The 22,985-nt window shown below is 27.7% G+C and overlaps 3 protein-coding genes across 3 annotated transcripts; all 3 read left to right on the top strand.

The window, feature by feature from the left end:
• Positions 1–2,597: 2,597 nt before the first annotated feature.
• LOC127264847 (F-box protein CPR1-like) lies at positions 2,598–3,746 on the top strand. The gene has a single exon (XM_051294389.1). It carries the CDS (start codon positions 2,598–2,600, stop codon positions 3,744–3,746), a length of 1,149 nt encoding a protein of 382 aa, XP_051150346.1.
• A 3,008-nt stretch (positions 3,747–6,754) lies between these two features.
• Positions 6,755–17,700, top strand: LOC127264668 (serine carboxypeptidase 24-like). The gene is made up of 9 exons (XM_051294163.1): positions 6,755–7,062; positions 13,778–13,885; positions 13,979–14,074; positions 14,160–14,252; positions 15,626–15,711; positions 15,794–16,194; positions 16,296–16,391; positions 17,045–17,150; positions 17,266–17,700. The coding sequence occupies exons 1-9, from the start codon at positions 6,810–6,812 to the stop codon at positions 17,407–17,409; spliced, it is 1,383 nt and encodes a 460-aa protein (XP_051150120.1). The 5' UTR covers positions 6,755–6,809; the 3' UTR covers positions 17,410–17,700.
• A 1,493-nt stretch (positions 17,701–19,193) lies between these two features.
• On the top strand, positions 19,194–22,600 carry LOC127265003 (uncharacterized). Its single transcript, XM_051294637.1, has 5 exons — positions 19,194–19,406; positions 19,533–20,194; positions 20,571–20,641; positions 21,576–22,014; positions 22,108–22,600. Exons 2-5 carry the CDS (start codon positions 20,057–20,059, stop codon positions 22,261–22,263), a joined length of 804 nt encoding a protein of 267 aa, XP_051150594.1. The 5' UTR covers positions 19,194–19,406; positions 19,533–20,056; the 3' UTR covers positions 22,264–22,600.
• The last annotated feature ends 385 nt before the right edge of the window (positions 22,601–22,985 follow it).

The raw sequence follows: 22,985 nt of genomic DNA, 5'->3' as shown, positions 1-22,985 counted from the left end.
TTAAATGACAAAAACAAAAACTCTTTTCACACTTTCATTAATTAATAAAATATTATTATTTTTTAATCTTTTATAAAATTCCAAATAGCCTGACATATGAAATACCATTTCTTTTTTTACTCTATTTTACTATTAAAAAGAAAAAAAAAATTATATTTTTACCAATTCTTTTTAAAAAACTTGTACCGATCAAATAAAAATAAAATTAGATAACGAACCTGTGATTTATACAACTATTAATAAAAATATTTTATTGTATTTTATTATAAATATTATATCAAAATAATATTTAAATTAATATTTCAATCTCAAACCAATGTCATATTTTCACATAACATTTTCAATCTTTTTCTAGCTATTTATTTTTAACAATATATGGAGTATTATATATTATACGGAATATTACTCCATTCGTCCCACATAATTTGTCCATATTTTCTTTTTTTTTTCCCACGTAATTTGTCATTTTTATTTTTGGAAATATAATTATACACTTTAATCACATTTTAAATTTTAAATTTTTTAATTTTAATTAAAATATTTAGTTATCTTAATCTTAATCTATAATTACTTTTAGTATACAATAATTATTTTTACTAATACACTTCATAATTACCTATTAATTATACTTTACCTAAATTTCAGTACACCTATATTATATAGGAGGGATGGAGTAATTTTTATCTAATATTATATTTAAATTGTTTTTGTAGATTATGGTTTTGATTGATCTTTTTTTCCATGTTCTTTATCTATTATATTTGACTTTTTTTTTTTTCTAAAATGCAAAATCTCATTATTCATTAGTTTTTTTTTTCCCACAAAAAATATTAAACCAAAATTCTAATTTGGATTACTACAATCAACTTTAAATTCAAAATATTATATACTCTATATGTCGGAAAATATACATATTTTAAAAAGCGTAACGTACCGGTGAAATAAGTTACCTTTTTATTTTAGATTATCAAATTGTAAGGTAACTATTTCATTGAATATTCTATTCTTTTTCACAAATACTGTTACTTTACCATCACATTGTTACTTTTATACTAAAAAGTAAAGGCAAAACTATTTTCTATACTAATTTTAATTGCTCATTATAATTAAAATACTATTATTTTTTAAATTTCACACCAAAATTTATATATAGTAAAAAATATATATTTATATCATATTAAATTATTATTTGAATTTATGTTTTAATATTCTCAACCTTAAATCTAACTCTATAAATAATAAAAATAATAATGTAACTCTCAAACCAACAACCAAACAAACCCTTGTTTTCAAAATTGTATTTGATTTGATTTTGTTTAGATTCTAGTTTGAAAGTAATTTGAATACGATGTTATATTAAATTAAATTGTTTATTTTTATATAAAATCTAAATAATTTAGTAAAAAAGTCAAAAACTAAATTGTAAAAACACAAAGCAAATATTTTTATATTAATTATTATATCATAATTTCAAAAATACTTTTATTAGTATCTTATAATACTAAAATTATACAAATATAATAATATTTTTAATATTAAATACAATGACGCAAAAGGTAAATGTGACCCTCGGAGACATGAGGTAGTATAAAATATAATCAATTATCATTTTACGTATAAACAGTTAATGTCAAACAATTATTTTATCAAATACTTTAGCTAATATAGTCAGTTAACAATTAATCGAATCAACTATTAATTTTTTTTTTTTAATAAATATATGTAGATTGAGTCAAATCAATATTATATTGATTTATACGGTACAAAGGTATTTAAAAATATTTTATTTATAAAAATTCTTTTCATTGAAAAAAAAAAAACTATTCATAAGATACAACTTTCATTAATCACAAATTATTTAAAATTTAAATATATTAACTAAATGATGGTTGTATTTTTATATAATACAATGTTACATAAAATTATATTATAATGATCAAAATATATATATTGTAATTATATTATATTTTTGTGACTGAGTGAAATTAACACAAATGTAACCGATAGACTTGACTACCTACGTAGCCTTAACATATAAGTACCACTTAAGGACATCAATCTAATTCAAACATTAGGGTTTAGGGCTTAACTCAAAACAAAACTTACTAATTTTGTTGCTCAAAATCAATCACATATAAATATTTCATCTGCTCATAACCTACTTGATTTGAACAGATCTACTTTTTAATGTTTAGACCATATATCCCTCACAAAAGAAAGAAACCCTAATTTGTCTAGTAACGGATTGTGATGTATAATTTACTTGTCAGACCTAATTTGTAAGGTACTAAATTTGGTCCAATGTACACTTTCGCACAATAGCGGCATATTCCCACTTTATAATAACCAAAAAATCTTATCAACAATAAAAATCAATTGAATTCTTTTCCGATTAATATATCCGATTTACATTTTAAAATATCCACAATCATTATATACATATAATTTTAATTTAGTAGTATTTAAATGTGTTTTGATTGTTTTATCTCTACATCCATCTTTTAACAAAAACCCTAAAACCCCAAGCCCTTTCATAGTTACAAGGCACCCATCTGACTTTTTTTTTTCTCTTCTCTGTTGATTTTCAGATCCTTACAATGGCCGATAACGAATCCAAATTTGTGCCCGACGACGTAATCTTTGAGATACTGACATGGCTTCCGCCGGAGACTCTTCTCCGCCTGAAGACCGTCTGCAAACTGTGGAACTCGACAATCTGCGATTCCAAATTCATAAGGAAACATCGATCCAACTTCAGCGACCCCCGACGCAACAAAAACAACATCGGCCGCATTATAAAGATCACGAGATTAATCAGGTTTGGTTCCTTTAAGATATACAAAACTTTTGTGTTACCTGAACACAATTTAGGTGCAACCTTTGGAAATTCGGAATTCATCGATGATTCAGATGGACCTTTACAAATGGGAATTTACGGTTCTTGCAATGGCGTCCTTTGTTATGACTTACGTTCCACTCATCTAATGCTATTCAATCCTTGCATCGGGCGTTCGATATCCATTCCAAATTCTTCATCTCGTCGCATTACATATCCAAGGTATTTCGGGATTGGCTACGATTCAGAAACAAACGATTACAAAATTGTGAAGATGACAGAAAAATTTTCAATAGCCGAAGTTTTTTCGTTAAAGTCGAATTCATGGAAAGAAATAAAGCCTCCGGTGGGGGTTTTAGCCCTTGATGGTATGTCGATTTATATGTCGGGATCTATCCACTGGCTTCGTATTCCACGTTCGTCGAAGACGTATAGAATATTGCTTTTCGACGTTGCGAATGAAGTTTTTACCGAGATGGAATTGCCAATGGAGATTGATAGGTGGTGCTTCAGCGTTGCTTCGATTGCCGTAGCGAACGGTTTGCTCAGCATCGCGGTTCTGAAGAGATTTCCGGACATGTGTGAGGTGTGGACCATGAATGAATACGGAGTCTTGGGTTCATGGATTCGACGGTTCGAAAGACCGGTCCCTTGTCATAAGGAAATTCAGTCTATACAGTTAACCGTTGAATGCAAGATTATGATATGCTGGTACAATTTTGCTGAGACTAGAAGAAGACGAATGTTAAGACCGGATAGCAACAAATGGAATATGGAAGCTAATGAAGCTACACTGCTTGTGTTCGACTTGGAAAAGCCAAATGGTGACTATAGCATTCGACTATTTTATCCTTACGACTACGCCGCCATCGAAGCTAGTCTCGAACTTCTCGATTATGTTGAGAGATAGATGGATGATTATGAAATATTTTAAATATTTAGTTTATTGTTTCGATTATATTTGATTAACTCATGCTTTTGATTGAGGGTATGTTTTACATTGTGATTTTGTATGAATTTCCTAGGAATATATGTTTCATCAATTTTTACATTAATCACTGTCTATTGTTGAATTATTGAATTTAATGTTATTTAAACTAATATTTTATCTATTTGAAATTAATATCATTAGTTAATTATATATATTTTTTGGAAATAAAAAACCTTAAAAATTAATATCATTCATTAATCATTCTCATTATTTATACAAACTTTTGTTCTGGTTACTATTTTTTTTTTTTAATTTTTTGAATAAAAAGTAGATACACGCCGAAAGTTGAATGCTCATTCTTTAGATAAAAATTTCGTTTTAATTTTTTTTTAATATGTCATCACCTTTATTTCTCATAAAAATATATACACTTCCTCTGGACTCTTTCGGGTTTTATAGTATATTAATAAATAATAATATTTTATTAGTCGGTGGAAGTGTGTAAAAAATTTTAAATTTTAACATTTTTGTCTTTTTAACGTTATGCAAAAAGTAATTGTATATTTATAGTTTAGGTAAAATTTTAAGTAAAATTTAAGAGTATTTTGATATTGATATATGATTACTTTTACTAAAATAGAAAATAGATATTTTGAAGTGGAATGGACGAAATGATATATAAAATAAAATTTACTTTTCAAATAAAAAACAAATCAAATTTCCAAAAAGCAAAAACACTCTTAATTAAATTCAATAAACCACGAAATGTCGGGAAGGAGCCCAAAATTTTTAGTATTCATTTTTCGTATATACCTCAAAAAACACACCTACCTTCTTAGTTTTGTTTAATATCATTAGCATCTAATCTTATCTTAAATATATATATATATATATTATTATTTTTAGTATTCATTAATTTTAATTAAATACCATGTCAAAATACATTCAAATTAAAATTTCAATAAAATACTCAAATTTTTAAAAAAAAAGTTTAATATTATAAAATATATTTTATATATATTATTAAAAAAAATGTCCCGAAGGAGCCCAAAATTTTTGGGTCTTGGACATGTACAGTGCTTTTTATTTGAGTTTTAAATAGAATTTAATAGTCCTTAATCATTTAAATTTATACTTATGTTTTTTAAGTTATCATAAAAAAATATTTTTATTTTACTATTATATAATTATTTTTATACCAAAAAATAAAAATAAAATTATTTTTATATTACTTTTGATTGTTCATTAAACTTAAAATACTATTATTTTTAAAATTCATACCAACAAATGTATAAAAGAAGTATATATTTATATCATATTAAATTATTATTTTAATTTATATTTTAATATTCTCAACCTTAAATCCAACTCTATAAGAAGAAATAAAATAATCTAACTCTCAAACTCATAACCAAACAAACCCTTGTTTTCAAAATTGGATTTGATTTGATTTTGTTTAAATTTTAATTTGAACACTACAAAAAAATAGTATATTTGTAACGGAATTCCGTTCTTAAAGTTCACGTAGCTTACGTAATTTCATCTCTAATTCCGTCTCTAATATCATTAGTAACGGAAAAAGTGAATTTAGGAATGAAAAAATCTTGTTACAAAATTGATAATTTCTTGCAGTGGAATAAGATGTTATATTAAATTAAATTGTTTATTTTTATATAAAATCGAAATAGTTTAGTAAAAAAGTCAAAAACTAGATTATAAAAACACAAAGCAAATCCAAGATCTAGACAGGATAGATGTTATTGTTCTGGTCTCCATTTGTCATGTGTAATTTAATAAAAAAACAAAAAAATTATTTCACTAAAATTTGACATATAATAATAATAATAATAATAATAATAATAATAATAATAATAAGGTCTCCCACCCCACCCCACCCCACCCCCACCTACCTGCCGCTGTAGAATGGACCACTTATTATGTATAGAGAAGGCATTTATGGACACTTTCTACACCCATATTTTGGCTGCCTACCTTCTTACCCAAATACACTGCCTATATTTGTTTTCAATTTTAATAATATTTTTTTAATATAAATTTTCATATGTATAATTTTAAATAAAAATATATGATTTTTTTTTTTTTATCTCTCTAAAATAAACTTAAAAATTTTCATAGAATTAGTAACATAAATTTTAGGTCAAATTAGAATTAATATACAAAAAAAAAATAAAAATTGCAGAATTTGAAGTTATAACTTTACAGTTACGAGTTTACCTTACCAAAGAATAATATTTTTTACTTATGTTTGTTCGAGGATTTGAATTTTGAATTGTAAAAATTTTGAATCTGAATAGTTGTATGATGTGATATAAATAGGTGTTAAATGTGATATTTTGAACGTAAAATTAATTTTTAATATAAAATAAAATATAGGTATTTAATTTGATATTTTTAAGGAAAAAAAATAGTGTATTTAAAATCCAATTCCTGGAACAAACAATTTCCCGAACAACCACAATAGACATATTAAAATAGTAGAATAAATATATTTTAATAATAAAAACTTCCAAAATTCTTTAATTGTCGTGATGGTATAGAATGAGGTCCATATCTTAGACAAGTTTGAAAATAAGGATTTTCTTATTTGGATTTTTAATAATAAAAATTTAAAATTGACTTAGTTGTTTGATGATGTGATATAAATAAATATTGATTTGATGTTTTGAATTTAAAATTATAATAATAATTATTTGATTTAATATTTAAAAAATTGAAAAATAAAAATATTTGATAAAATTCAAAAAAATACTATATCTAACACAACCATATATACATACATATATATATATCATATCATTGCTGCATCATTATCTCCCTTGTTATATATATATATATATATATATATATTGACAGTGTATATATAGGTGTGCCCCAATTAATATATAAATAATTTGTATAAATAAAAAGAAAAAGAAAATATCTCAGCATTTCTTGCATATATATATATATATATGTTTATATATACATAGAATAGTAGTAGTATTTCATTATCATATATACTTTGATTGCTTCTACAATACAATGGCATTTCACAAAACCCTTTTTCATATCTATTTCTTTTTTTCATTAGTATCCATCAATTTCGCCCGTATCGTTCCCGAAGATCAAGAACTCGACCGGATTTCGACGCTGCCCGGACAGCCGCCGGTCAATTTCTCGCAATTCTCCGGCTACGTCACCGTCAATGAACAACACGGCCGTGCTCTCTTCTATTGGCTCACTGAAGCTCCCAAAAATGCCCACACAAAACCTCTTGTTCTTTGGCTCAATGGAGGTATGATAAATGTTTTTTCTTTTTTTTTTTTTTTTAAATTATACTATTTCGACCATTTTAATTTAAATAAAAATAAATATCATACTCAACTGCTAATTTTACCTACAAAACATCAACAATTAAATTTTACAAAGCCCCCCCCAAAAAAAACACCTTAGTCATACCTTTTTTTAATTGTAATTAAATTATATGATCGTGTCTATTTAATTCTTAGCAGTTTAAGATAGTGTATTAGTGAATTTTTATTTAATGGTTGTCACATAATTTGTGGAGAATTTAATTTGAAACAAGTAAATTTTGGAATAGAATTAAATAGTTTATAATGACTGATATCAATAATACACATACATATATGTATATATATATATAATCTATAATGGAGTGTTTAATTAGTGATGTTTGTGTTATGAGGTTTTTTTTTTCTTAATTTTTAATTTTATAAAAAAATATATACTGTATTTTTTTGATAAAATATTATATCAAATTGTTATTTAAAATCGAACCTAAAATCAGGGAGGGGAGCCTCACGGTCATCCCTTTCTACCCCACTCTCAGCATCATCACACACTCATGTATAGATACATGAGTGTAGGGAATGATGCTGAGATCCCCTCCCCTAAAATCAAGATATAAAATCTAACTCAACCAAACACACCCTAACATTAGTTAAAATCATTAGTAATTTCTATCTCATTGTTTAACAATCAATACATATAAAGATCATTGTATTTCCTTTTAAGAGAATTCTTGGTTTTTTTTTTCTGATTTTAAAAAAAAGGGGAAATAAAGAATGATTTATTTATTTATTATTATCTTTTTACATCTTGCAAGAAATGCATCTCTTTAATGCTACTCATGCCAATAATATATGAAAATTAATATTCCCTCCGTACTATTCCAAAAGAATTATTTGAAAGTGTGTAAGAAATTTTAACAATTTTGTCATTTAACTTTATTTATAAAATAATTGTATTTGTAATAGTACGATTGTAATATATGTATAAATTAAAGGTATTTTTATATTAGTGTATAATTACTTGAAAAACGATATTTTGAAATTAGACATACAAAAATGGTAGAAATGTACTCTGATTCGGAACGAAGAGAATATATAAGGAATTTGATTATTTAATAAAATAAAATCTAGCTCCTTTTTTTTATGACGTGAAAACCCGTAGCTGCTATCGAAAGTGTGCACTTGGTAAATTTTCGGTCGAATCTAATACCCTGCAAACTACAATTCTAGCCTTTTTTTTTCTCTTTTCTTTTTTTAATGACGTGGGAACCCTCAACTGCTACCCGAAAGTACGCATTGGGTAAATCTTTGGTCGAACCTAATACTCTAAAAAAAAAAAAAAAATCTAGCCCTTTTGATTGAACGGTTCGAAGTCACTTCTTGTTCATACATTAAATCCCTTTTTCTATACCAATTTATTATAAAAAATAATCTATTTATACTAATTTATTATAATAATAAATAATTTTTTCATTTTAATAATTCCTTGTGTTACTCATCGTATTTTTTCTTCCTTCATTTCTACTTTTAATCTTAAATCCATCCAAAATAATGCCCGTGGGTATCTCCATTGGTCCCCAAGTGTGTTGTTGAATAAATGTACGTATTGATTTTAGACTTCTTATAAGACCAGAAAAAACAGTATAAGTCTCCGATTTTTCAAAACTATTGAAATAAAAATTATTTAATATTATTTTTAATAACTTCGGAATTGATTCCAAAGCTTTTTTTCGAAACCAATTTCCAAATTCCTGGTAATGTTATTTCGATTTGAGTATTCGATTAAATAATACTATTACAAATTTTGCGAATTTAATTAAAAATAATATAACAATATATTCTCTTCATCCATCAAATTATCCTTATTTTCTTTGTAATTTACAAAATAAAAAATATATATAAACAAATTTTTGGTGTACGGATGAAGTATATGTAACAAAACCTCGTAACTATCACTGTTATTGTACGGGAGCTCAGCTCCCGGGAGCTGCGAAAACAAATCGGTCCAGCATAGTCATCATCCCTTACAGGTCGTGTTAGGGCAACCATTGACACCCGTCGCACGTTAGCATAAAATAGCATTGTTTCACTAAGATGCGCCTTTGGAACAGAAAGTTGCCTTTTTTAGGGCTTTTGAAATGAAAACTCCAAATTTCTTTGCATAAACGTGAAAAGAAAAATAAATAAATAAAAGGATTGAGGAAAAAATGGAGTGCCGACAGTAGCTTAGCTTCTCGATCGTCTATATATACTTTTTTGCGTTTGTCTCGTTATATTTATCTTTTACATAATTATACTTAGTATTAAAATTATTTTTATATTTGTATAATTTTTTTATACAAATATTGTTATATTAGTATTACAAGACACTAATAAAATTATTTTTATATTTGTATAATTTTTTTATACAAATATTGTTATATTAGTATTACAAGACACTAATAAAATTATTTTTGTCCATTTACCTTTGATTTATATCATATTTTGATATAATAATTAATATTCAAATATTAATAAACAAAAAGTAAATGTAACCTTTTATAGTAGAATGGAATTGGTATATAAAGAGTCTGATATATAAAGGGAATTAATTATAATGTGATTGAGTCGAATGTCGCACTATTTATCAATTTTTTTCTTCTAACAACTATATATTAGAACAAAAAAATTAATTAAAAATAAAAACCAATTGTTATCTTATGTAATAAATCATATCAAATGATGTGTTAATTTATATAACAACTATAGTACATTATTATTAGACAACAAACTCAAATTCAAATTTATTTTTTTTTTAAAAAAAAAAACCCTTAAGTTATGTTGTTTGTGGTTTTTTCATTTTTACTATTTATAATTTTTTTTTAAAAAAATATCGCATCAAATCTATAAATTTAAATTTGGATACTATATTAAAAATTAATTATACATTCAAAATATTAATATTTAAAAAATTTCTCTTTGCATTTCACTTTTGAGTTTTCAATTTAAATATTAAATAATATTTTGAATTAGTAATTAATGAGAAAAATAAATATATTATTATTGAAAGCATACAAAAGTTTCTATAATAAAAAACAGAAATAAAGTCTCTTTGTTTACGGGATAATTTTTTTGGATTTTCTATATATTTATTTTTTGTTGCTAGATTTCCTAATACTATTATATCCTCTACTTCGTCCATCATAAAATATTTATATTTTTTTATTTCAGTTCCTTCTGTATAATTTGTTATTTTTGTTTTTAAAAATATAATTAAATATTTTAATCAAATTTTAAAATTGATAATTTATAATTTTTTTAAGTTTAATTTAATTATTTAATTATCTTAATTTTAATTTATAATTAATTTTATTATACAATAATTTTTTTTTACTAATATAATTTTTAATTAGTAATTCATTATACTTTATCTAAATTTTTTTATCTACAGTAATACAAACCATTTATCCTGACAAAAAAACTATATTTTGAGATTGAAATTTTAGGTGTTATGAGTGGGGTACACTTTCAATTACCAGTTAAGGGTGTGTTTGTTTGGGGCTTTGGATTTTGAGTTGGGATTTAAATAGTAAAAATTTTAAATTTGAATAGTTGTATGATGTGATATAAATAGGTGTTGATATGATGTTTTGAATGTAAAATTAATTTTTAGTATAATATAAAAAATGAAAAATAGGTGTTTGATTTGATGTTTTTAGGGAAAAAAAATTAGATGAATAGTAAAATTTTGTTAAAATTCTACAAACGAACACCCTTAATTAGTTAGCACAATCTACAGCTCACTCACACATTGTATATATATAAACAAAATTATAATCGATATCGACTTTGATTAGATACAATTTTTGGAGGATTTTGAAAGTTTGAAAAAAAAAAAAAAATGTAAAAAAATAGTATTTGATTTGATATTTTATGAAAAAAAAAAAAATTGATAATGATATTTTTTAAAAAATAAATAGTAACAAATGAGTAAAAAAATATTGATCAAAACCTCATTTTTATTGGTTTTTGGATACACTTGAGAATTAGAAACCCTAATTCTTAGAGGAATATATATAGTTAGTTAGTTACTCTACTCCCAATGTATCGTGTCCATCTTATACCGATGAATCACCATTCATAATTTATATTTAAATTTTTTATTTTATTATTTATTTTTATTTTAAAAATATATATGACTGGATGGTGATTGAGGAGGATAACTGAACCATATATATATATATATAATCATCAATCGTGTGTAGGTTAGTTTAATTTGTACATTCTTGGAAAACCCTAATTAATTAAATAGTCGTATAACCACATTTTTATTAATATATATAATACTTCCTTCATCCAATAACAAAGTATCTATTTTTTTATTTTAGTTCGTTTCATAATAAAATATTCATTTTTTTTTAGTAATTGTTCTACCTACCTACCATTACAAATACCCTTACAACTTACAATATATTACACAAATGTCATTACCTATATTATCACACCATACTAATAATATTATTTTAGTCATTTTCTACTTTATTCCTACTACGTTTTAATATAATACTAATATTTTTAAAACTACGTACAAAAAGCAAATGAATATCTAATTATGAGACGGATGGAGTATCGTATCTGTCGGCATATATATATATATATGTATATATATGTGTGTGTGTGATGCATGGATGGACAGGACGGAGGAGGAGACAAGACAATTTATAACATAAACTGACACCACTTCCAATTTCTTCAATTCAATTGACGCAGGCAGCCACTGTACTGCACTAATAGTAATAGTTCCTGCTATGCCCTAGTGCGCATGTGATCTATCTTTTCTATATATAAACACGACTAATATAATTTTTTCCTCCCACTTAAATTATTTTTTTTTTCAATTTTTTTTATATATAATTTATCTTTTATTATAAATATAATTATATATTTTAATTATATTTTAAATTTTATAATTTATAATTTTAAAATTTTAATTAAATTATTTATTTATTTTAATTTTATTGTGTAATTATTTTTATAATACAATAACTAATTATATTAATATATTTCTTAATTATTTATTAATGTATTTACACGTGAATAATATATCTGAGACGGAGAAGGAATATCAAATTTATGGTTACTTTTTTTAGGTTGTCATAAAATTCTTATTCCATTTATCTAGCAACAAAAATAATCACTTTTTTATATTTTTTATTGCAAAAAAATAAAAAAAAAATATTATTATTATCTATTTTTTATTAATTATACTAATATAGGACTGTTTCAACAAACCCGATTTACTTAAATGACTAAAATGATAATTATAAATATAATATTTCTTCTATTTTATTGAAATGTTACCATTTTTTATTTTTGTCTGTCCCAAAAATAAGGTTATAATTTCCTAATTTAGTAATTGTACTATCTTACTAACATAATAAATACCCTTTTAATTTACAATATATTACACAAATGTCATTACTTTTGTATTATACCATACTAATAGGGGTATTTTTGTCTGTTTTATTACAATCCAATATAATACTAATATTTAAAAATTTCCGTGTAAAAAGCAAATATCACCGTTCCAATTGGATGGAGGGAGTATTTAAAATATATTTATATCTCTCTATGTATAGATTAAGATATAAATAGTAAATGCATTAATGTATCACCTAGAAATTACATCACATTCATGTATTTGCATGCATGCATTTTATTGCAACACATGGCGGCTGCCTCTAACCCAACCACATTCATTAACTCATCAATGGACCCTTTATTTATTTAATTTATTTATTTTTATTATTTTCAATTAATTATACGATCCAAGAAGAGTAAAGAGCCCATGAGTGTTTTGTTTCGGTTTTAACATTCTTATTAATTATTTTTATACATATATATATATATATCTCAAATATATTTATACATATCCAATTATATGTGGTGTTATAATATATACTCATTTCGTCCGTCTCTAAGATCACATTTTTTTTTTGCGTCATTGTATTTAACAATAAAAATATTCATATATTTGTATTTTTTTTTTTGTACAAATGTCTTTCTATTAGTATTATAAGACACCAATAAAAGTATTTTTGTAATTTTTTCTTAATTTATACTAATAATTAATATTCAAATATCAACACGCAAAAAGTAAATGGACCCTTAGAGCCAACGAATGTAGTATTATATTATATTATAAATAAGCTAAAATATGAATAAATATATGTTTGTCACCCCTATAATATGTTGATCCGATCAAATTTGGGCTATACTGACTTGATCGGATCAACCGCCGATCTATGCCCATATATATATATATATTATATTCTCTTACAGTTTATTACGTAAAATTATTACTTCCTCTGTCTGTCTATAAGGATCACACTTACTTTTTACGTCATTATAATTAACATTAAAAATGTCCTTATATTTGTATAATTTTTTATATACATGTCTTTCTATTAGTATTATAAGACACTAATGAAAGTATTTTTTTCAATTTTTTCTTAATTTGTACTAAATTTTGATATAATAATTAATATTTAAAGATTCTTAGAGCCGGACGGAGACAGTATTTTATATAAACTCAAGTTAGTATTATACAAACTTTAATTAAAATCAAATAAGTTTGTGAGTAAATTTTTAATAGAAATTGTGTAAGAGTTTATATTGTAAATGTAAGTGAGATTTATTTATTTATTTATTTTTATGTAGGACCTGGATGCTCATCAATAGCGTATGGAGCTTCTGAAGAAATTGGAGCATTCAGAATCAACACAACTGCTTCATCTCTTTATTACAATGAATACTCCTGGAATTCATGTATATTTAATTTTCTTTCCATCAAACTTAATTCATTTTTATTTATCCAAAAAAAAAATAATAAAAAAAATTAATCTTCATTTTCATTTGCAGTGGCAAATATTCTTTTCCTTGAATCACCAGCTGGTGTGGGTTACTCTTACACTAATACTACCTCTGATCTTAAGGATTCTGGGGATACAAGAACAGGTTTTTATATATGTTTATGTATATTAGGGTTTTAATCATTCTTATTTATTTAATTAATTATTGTGAAAATAATTTAATGATACAGCTGAGGATGCCCTAATTTTCCTGATAAGATGGATGTCGAGATTTCCACAGTACAAATATAGAGATTTCTACCTCTCTGGGGAAAGTTATGCCGGTAAATTTGTGTTTGCACCTTGGTTTTTTTTTTTATCTTATTTTTAATATTTATAATTGTTTTTTTTCAAAGCATCGTATTAAATATTTATTTTTTATTTTTATATTAATTTTAATATTTAAAATAATACATCAATATACATTTATATTATATTAAACAATTATTTCGATTCAGAATTTCATTCTTCAAAACTCAATAGCCAACTTCAAAACCTACAACTAAATGGGCTTTATTTATTTATTTATTTTGTTATTTGGTTATGAAACTTGTGTCATAATAATGGTGCAATCTCTGAATTTTATGACCAACCAACCAAATACAATAAATTACATCATCAAAATACACATTGGTGTAATAACTTATAAATTCATCAAGGGCGTGTTTGTTTGGGGGTTTGGATTTTGGATTGGGATTTGAATAGTAAAAATTTTGAATTTGAATAGTTGTATGATGTGATATAAATAGGGTTTGATGTGATGTTTTGAATGTAAAATTGATTTTTAGTATAATATAAAAAATGAAAAATAGGTGTTTGATTTGATGTTTTTGGGGAAAAAAATTGGATGAATAGTAGAAATCCTTCAAAATCCTTCGAACAAACACACCCCAAGAATATCTTCGTTTAGTTATTAGGTTCTGATTTTTTGGTTGAATATTTAATTTGATTGTGATATAATAATAATAATAATAATAATAATAATAATAATAATAATATATTTTTTATTTAATTCATGAAATACATGATAGTTAGTAGCCTAGCCACATACGGGCTCGGAGGATTTTCAGCCCCGGAGTCGCCGTTTCTATCATTACATCGATTGTATTGATGATTATATGATCGGTCTGTCCGATCGAATTCAATCAATTCTTACTAAAGTCTCTGCGCTCTTTTAAGTTATAGATACATATATCTATATATAACACGTAATTATTGTAATTCTGTAAAAAATAATAATAATAATAAATAAAGCTATTTCCATATCTATAAGAAGGAATCTATTTTCTATTTTTGTGTGTTTCAAAACAAGGATATCATTCTTAATTCAATAATTGTATTACATATATAACATAATAAATATTCTTCAACTTACAATATATTATACATATATTATTATTTTTATATCATATAATATTAATAGGGCATTTTGTCTTTTTTTTTTTTTTTTTTTTACTACAACCCAATACAATACTGATAGTAAAAAATCTACATAGAAAAAAAAAAAAAAAAGTAAACATTTATCTCTTTATGATGTAGAGGAAGTACTATTTCTTATAAAATTTAATATCCAACAAATATTAAATACAAAAATTAAAATCCAAAAAACAAAAACACAGACACATAACCTAACTCATCACATTTCTTGTTTCGACAGGACATTATGTTCCCCAATTAGCTCTAAAAATACAAGAATACAACAAGAAACATTCCCAAACATTCCTCAATCTCAAAGGATTTATCGTGAGTTGATTCAATTCTTCGATCTTTTCTTTTCTTTTTCTTATCATTCGGGCGAATGCCGAAACCCTAAACTCTTGGGCAGGTCGGGAACGCAGTCATGGACACTTACTACGACGGGCTAGGGACCGTCACATATTGGTGGAGCCATTCGATGATCTCCGACAAAACATACAAAACCCTCCTCAAACATTGCAAATTTGTGCCACAAGAAAGCTCGATAAAATGTGACAAGATCATGAACTATGCCATGAACCACGAATTTGGGAAGATCGATCAGTACAGCATCTATACACCTGTATGCAATAAGTCGAATAAAACCCTACGAGTTTCTACAACGCTCAAGAGCATTCTCATCGGGCGAAGATCATTTGGATATGATCCATGCACCGAGAGCTATGCCGAGAAGTATTACAATCGACCCGACGTGCAAAAAGCCCTCCATGCAAACCTAACAGGGATCCCATACAAATGGACAGCTTGTAGGTAAGCTAATTAATTTATTTAGTCAAGACTCGTTACAATGCGCGCTAAATTATCGAATCATAAGAGGAAGATTATGTATACGTATATATGCATATATATAGTGATGTTCTTCTAAGACATTGGAAGGATTCCGATGCCTCGATGTTGCCTACCTACAAGAAGCTTATCACTGCCGGGCTTCGAATATGGATATTCAGGTGCGCGCGATCTCTCTCTCTCTCTCTCTCTCTCTATATATATATATATATATATATATGTGGTTATTGATTCGATTCAATAATTTAAACTTTTTAAATAAGATGATATATTGATCTTCTTACAACCTAGGGTTTTAGATGGTAATGGCATTCTTTTTTAATATTGCATACTAATGTCCTTGTTTGTAGATATGTTTTGGTAGTAATTTGAGGTTTTTTAGATAATTTTGAGAATAATAATAGGAAGAAAAAAAAAAAAGAAATTGAATAAATAACATGTATATGTATGATATGAATAAGAGTTAAATAAAAATGGTTATATGTTAATTGTTGATCATGTGTTAACTTAGTATATGAATATATATTTTTATTGTGAGATTAATAATAGTATATGTTATATGAACTATTGTTATATTGTCTACTTATATGCTTCCATAAATTATATTAACATGTTGAATAATATCATTCAATAGATTAGATATGATATTTTGTATAAAAAAAATAATAATAAGCATTTTATGTACTATTTTATAAATTACATTGTTATCATCAAAAGTAACTTAAACTTAAATAGTGGTGATTTTTTTTTGGCTTTGGTTCAAATAATGAGTTGAATGTGAATACTTATGGCGATATCGATGTTTTCGATGCAGCGGAGACACGGACTCGGTGGTTCCGGTGACGGCGACGAGGTTTTCTTTAAGCCATCTAAAGCTCAAGATAAAAACTCCATGGTATCCATGGTACACTGGAGGACAGGTAATTATTAGAGATTTATGTAATTCATCAATATTATTTGTTTTATATATTCAATTACACAAAAATTTGACATATTTGTTCCAAGTATATAATTAATTAATTGATATATAAATAGGTTGGGGGGTGGAGTGAGGTGTATGAAGGAGTAACATTTGCAACAGTAAGAGGAGCTGGACATGAGGTTCCTTTGATTCAACCTAGGAGAGGATTTGTCCTCTTCAAGTCATTCTTGTCTGGAAAATATTTGCCAAATAAATAAATAAATAAAAATTCATATCGATCGAAGCTGGCACTAGATGAGAAGAACTAAGAATTCTCCAAAGTGATTATTATAGTTGATTTAGAGTTATAGGATCACATTATCATTCAATTTCCAACTGTATGTAATAATATATATATATATATATATTTCAAGTTCTTGAACGAACACATGCATGTACCCGGGTTGACGTGTTGATTAGAGTTAATCAGTACCATATTGATTAACGTTAATCAACAACTTCTCAAACCGTGATTTGAATTAAATTAGTATGCAATATTTGAACTGTTACTATATGTTTTCAATTCATATGATATATTTGCGTTGTATTATAATATAGTACATCGTTGTATTGAGACTAACAATGGTCTGAAATGACGATCATTTTATATTGTATGTGTTGAGTAACATTAATAAGCATCTTTGATTTCAACATATAGATATATTAACATAGCACAAACTAATAATATATATTGCTTGTTTTATTTTTATGTCGTGCATGTTCTATTTTCATATATAGGACTAATTAATCCTAAAATGATTAGTTTACTTAAAAATTTAGATTTGAAGGAAGTGAACATGTACTGCATACAAATTCTACATATGAACAACCATGAATATAAACAGTGAGACTCAGATATGAAAGCGTTCTAATTCTGAAATTACGTAAAATTTTTAGTAAAAAATAATATATTATTAATAAATAAATATATGGTCTATATATATAGACACAATATAAACTGATAAATTCATGTGTGTATAAGATGAATTTGTGAGTGAAGTGTGATGACCGATTAATCAACCAAATGGATATAAGCCCAAAACACAGTGCATTCCATATTTTTGAATCAGGATTGAATAATATTGTTAAAAATATATACATATATATATATATAATTTTTTTTAAAAAAAAAATGGAACGTGATCAAACCCCAAGAAACCCCAGAGCTTTTGTTAATGGTGTGTTCCCTGGATTCCCAACCCCACTTTTTTTATCCTGCAGTATGTTCACAGCCACAGCTGCCTCCCATTTGTGACCTGTATGTCGTCTCTCAATACTACAGCTTAATCCCTGTTAATGGGATCTGTCTGAATTAATTTGAGCCACGTTTGGTGAATATATGTATATAGATATATATAGGTGATCATATCATATCATATCGATTTAATTTAATTTAAATATGGGTTTTCTTTCCTGGCCCTAGCTAGCTCTTTCTGGGGTGGTGGTTCATTCTTGGACTCTTATGTCTGTCTCTGTGAAGTGATGGAATTGAAGAGTCCACTCCTAATTTTAATAAATAAAAAATTAATTAATATCAAAGATAAATGTATATACATATAAAATTTATTTGTGTGTGGGGGGAGTTAGGAATCAATTTCAAGTGATGTTGTTTACGTTAGGTATGAAATCAAGAATGGGGCTTTCATCGTCATCATTTCATCTCCATACATCTGTGGGAGTGATATTACCAAAATGACCCTACTGGAAGACCTGGTTCAAGAAAGTAGTGGGGAGGAAGGGAGATCAATGGTTCAGAATGTGTTATTGATTTGACCGAAATGCCCTCGTCCTCAGAACAGGGAAAGAATCTTTGACTGATTCGATAGTGGAAGAACATGGAAGATGATGACAGGCGGGGCAAAATGGACATTTCACCTGTTACCTTGGGTCCCTGCGGTGGTAATGGAATCGCCATCAAAGCGGCCATATGAGGAGGACCAAAGCCTAAAAACAAGCTACTACCAACAACTGCAACATCTGCTTTCTCACTCTACAAATACAGATATAGAGAGAGAAAGATTAAAAAAAAAAAGGCTGTGTCTTTCTCACTCTAGGAGGTGGGAGAAGAGTCCACCCCACCCAACCCTCTTCCCAATGGCCCAGCTGGACCGAAGAAGAAAAACCCAAAAAAGAAAATGGCTGCCGCGTTATTTTAGTGCGAGAAAAAAGAGGAACAAAACATGGAATCGAAGGAACAGGTCTCATCTCTACGTATGTATGTATCTATTTGTATCTATCTATCTATCAATGCCTTCAATTCGCTTCCAAATCAACCAGATAAATAAAAAACTCGTTTATATATATATATATATATTTTTGTTTTTTTTTCTTTTCTTGCCAGAATTGCCCCTTCTGCAACACGAAAAAAACCCTTCTTCATTCATCCCCATCATCAACAACAGCAGCTGCAACAACAACAACCACCAACAACAGCAACCTTTGTGTCTCTCCAAACGGCTATTATTATGTCTTTTCTATTTAATCCTTGCCCGAATTACGTGGGCTTGTTGGGGGTAACAAGAAAATTCAGAAAAGGAATTCCCACGCAGGTCAGGAAACAGCAAATCGAAGAAAGAAAGAAAGAAAGAAAGAAAGAAAGAAACTCTCTCTATCCATCTCCCCTCCCTATTTTCTCTCTCCCTCTCTTCTATCTATCTGTCGTATCTATCCCTTTTCTTGCCCTTTCTTTTAATGCCTTGCCCACCTCTCCTTTCGCACTCGTCTCTATCCCCACCCGCAATTGCCCTTTCCCTTCCCTTCCCGTCTCCTTCTCTTCTCCTCCCAAACTTTTTTCTTTTCTGTTAATCGCTGGGCGGGCGTTTTCAAGATCGGAGGGTTCTTTCGTTCTGTGATCTGATTTTGATTATGTCGAAGAAGAAGAGTAAAAGTGTGGCTTTTGATTCGACGACGCCTTCGTTTGGTGTTGGAGGGTGTGAAGGTTCTATATCCATGGCTTCCCTGAAGCATCAGTCTCTTATCCACGACTACGTCGAGTTGCAGAAGGTTTCCCCTTTTCCTTCCGTTCTAGGGTTTCTTTAATTTCTGCCCCTGTTTGGGGATCTGATGCTTTTACCCATCGATTCGATTGAATTATTGATTCAGTCTAATTACAGTCTGTTTATTTCCTTCGTGATTTCGATTAATTTATCGATGATTGGATTGATTGGTTAATTCCAATTTTGTGTCTTTCTTATGCTAATTGCCTCTTGTTAGATCTTAATCTCAGTTCACTGGAAAAATTAGTACTGTTCAGATCATTCGTGATTATATCAAATTCGATTGTTAAAGCTTTCGTTTTAGGGTTCTTATGGTGTTTTGTTAGTTAATTCTTGTTAGGCAATTGTGTAGACGATGATGTTCGATTTATGCACTCTTGTAGGAAGTCAGTGGTTTGAGAGGTTCATTGGATTCTGCTAAACAGAGGAAGCAGATTCTTGCCGCCGAAGTTCGGTATGATCGATAATTCGCTGCTTGTTCAATTTGTTTGTAAATAGTTTTATCTATGAATGGTATTTGGATAAATTGAATCGAATTGAATATGGTAGAATGTTGGATAGAATGATTTTGTTAATCGATTTTTATATAGGGACAAGCGATAATTCGATTGTTGTTCAATCCATTTTTGTAAGTAGTTTCATCGAGGAATGGTTTTTGGATTAATTGTTCGAATAGAATATGATAGAATGTTGGATGGAACAATTTGATAATGTATTGTTGTATAGGTACATCCAATAATTCGATTGTTGTTCAATTCGTTTCTGTAGATAGTTTTATCAAGGAATGGTATTTTGATGGATGTTTATGTAGGTACGATTGATAATTCGATTTTAGTTCAATCCGTTTCTGTAATAAGTTTTATTGAGGAACGGTATTTAGATGAATTGAATACGGTAGAAAGTTGGATAGATGATTTGCTAATGAATTGTTATATAGGTACGATTGATAATTCGATTGTCGTTCAATCCGATTCTGCAAATAGTTTTATGTATTTGGATGAATCGAATCAAATAGAATACGGTAGAATGTTGGATGGAACGTTTCGTTAATGGATCGTTATGTATGTACGATCGATAATTCGATTGTTGTTCAATCCAAATAGTATTTGGATGAATCGAATCAAATTGAATACGGTAGAATGTTGGATAGAATGATTCGTTAACAATTGTTATGTAGGTATGATCGATAATTCGATTGTTGTTCAATCCATCTCCGTAAATAGTTTTATCAAACCAATGGTATTTGGATAAATCAAATCGAATCGAATAAAATACAATAGAAATTTGAATAGTTTGAATCATTCTTAAATATATTGTTATGTAGAAGGGCATGTGTTTGTGTTAATTCCGATTGTTTGCGCTCACTAGTCTCCCGTCGCATTCCTCAGATTTCTCCGTGAAAGGCACAGACAACTTTCCGAAACAAAGAATTTGACCGTGACGCACGAACACATCGCGCCATTGCCAAAGCGAACCAAAAAGCCGAAAGATCAAATTCTCCGCGTAAAAGAGTCGAGACGGAATGGTTTGCCTCCAGCTCTGGAACAACCGAAGCCCAAGAAGAAACAAAGCATCGGTAAACAAGTAGCTACGTGCGACACTTCCGTAGAGAACATTCGGGCAATCAAGAAAACGACGTATAATGAAAAAGACCCTCCGACGAATATCTTCGCCACTACGATTTTCAACAAGGACCTGAAAGAAAGAACGTTCGGCGCTATCGATTTTCCAATTTGCGCTTTCGATTTAAACCACGATAGCCTTAGCCAAACCCATCCCGGCACTTTTTTCCCCCGAGCACCAATATTCGACTTGAACCAAGTCTCGGTAAGTTTTCGCATTTTGCTGCAAATTCGTCGTCTCTTCAAAAATATACCTCAATCGATTAACTTTCTTTTCGATTTTTCTAAATATTATCAGACGGGAGAAGAAGACTTCTCGAGCAATGGCGAAGCAGCGAAGTTCGACCCACAGACCGATTTGAAGCTTTCCATTTGTCGAAATTCCGGCGAAGGTTCTTCCCGCGTGGGTAAGCGAAAGATCTCTTGGCAGGATCCAGTTGCGTTGAGAGTTTGATGCTCGGATTATCGGTAACTTTACAAATTTCTTTATGTGGCGAGAAAGTGGGAGGGAGATAGTTTTTCGACTATACGTGATCTATGAGACTGGAAAATTGATTGCTTACGATGAGTAATCGACAATGTGATACTTAATTTGTTAGAATGCTTATAGCTTCATTTGATTATTCGATTCTAACGATGTCGATTTTAGAATTTGTCGATATTTTAGTCTTCCGGTGATTGGAGATGTGCTCGAACGTCATCGATTCTTTTTTACTTGTGTATAAATGCCGGAAATTTGAACATTGTAGCTGTCTCTTCGAATAGTATACTCGGTTTTCAGTTTTTATTCAGTTTTTTACTACTATCTCCGTCCACTATCAATTTATCCATTTACTTTTTGTATGTTAATTTTTTAATACTCCATCCGTCTCATAACTACGTATTCATCTGTTTTTTGCACGGAGTTTTAGAAATATTAGTATTATATTGAGATGTAGTAGGAATAAAATAGAAATGACTAAAATAACCTTATTAGTATTGTTTGATATAAATGTAATGACATTTGTGTAATATATTGTAAGTTGTATAGGTATTTGTAATGTTAGGTAGATAGTACAGTTACTAAAAAAAGAAATAAATACTTTGTTATGGGACAGATTAATACGAAAAAATGAATAATTTGTATGGATAATTTGTTAGAGAACGGATGGAGTATTAATTATTATATCAAAACGT

This window comes from Andrographis paniculata, unplaced genomic scaffold (genome assembly GCF_009805555.1).
Source record: "Andrographis paniculata isolate CXL003 unplaced genomic scaffold, ASM980555v1 Contig71END, whole genome shotgun sequence".
Classification (NCBI taxonomy): Eukaryota; Viridiplantae; Streptophyta; class Magnoliopsida; order Lamiales; family Acanthaceae; genus Andrographis; species Andrographis paniculata.
This window is presented reverse-complemented; position numbering and strand designations above follow the sequence as displayed.

Coding starts and splice junctions, on each gene's coding strand:
- LOC127264847 (XM_051294389.1), top strand. CDS start 2,598: ATGGCCGATAACGAATCCAAATTTGTGCCCGACGACGTAATCTTTGAG.
- LOC127264668 (XM_051294163.1), top strand. CDS start 6,810: ATGGCATTTCACAAAACCCTTTTTCATATCTATTTCTTTTTTTCATTA. Junction 14,075..14,159: donor TTCTGGGGATACAAGAACAG/GTTTTTATATAT, acceptor TTAATGATACAG/CTGAGGATGCCCTAATTTTC. Junction 16,195..16,295: donor TACAAATGGACAGCTTGTAG/GTAAGCTAATTA, acceptor GCATATATATAG/TGATGTTCTTCTAAGACATT.
- LOC127265003 (XM_051294637.1), top strand. CDS start 20,057: ATGTCGAAGAAGAAGAGTAAAAGTGTGGCTTTTGATTCGACGACGCCT. Junction 20,642..21,575: donor ATTCTTGCCGCCGAAGTTCG/GTATGATCGATA, acceptor CGCATTCCTCAG/ATTTCTCCGTGAAAGGCACA. Junction 22,015..22,107: donor TCGACTTGAACCAAGTCTCG/GTAAGTTTTCGC, acceptor AAATATTATCAG/ACGGGAGAAGAAGACTTCTC.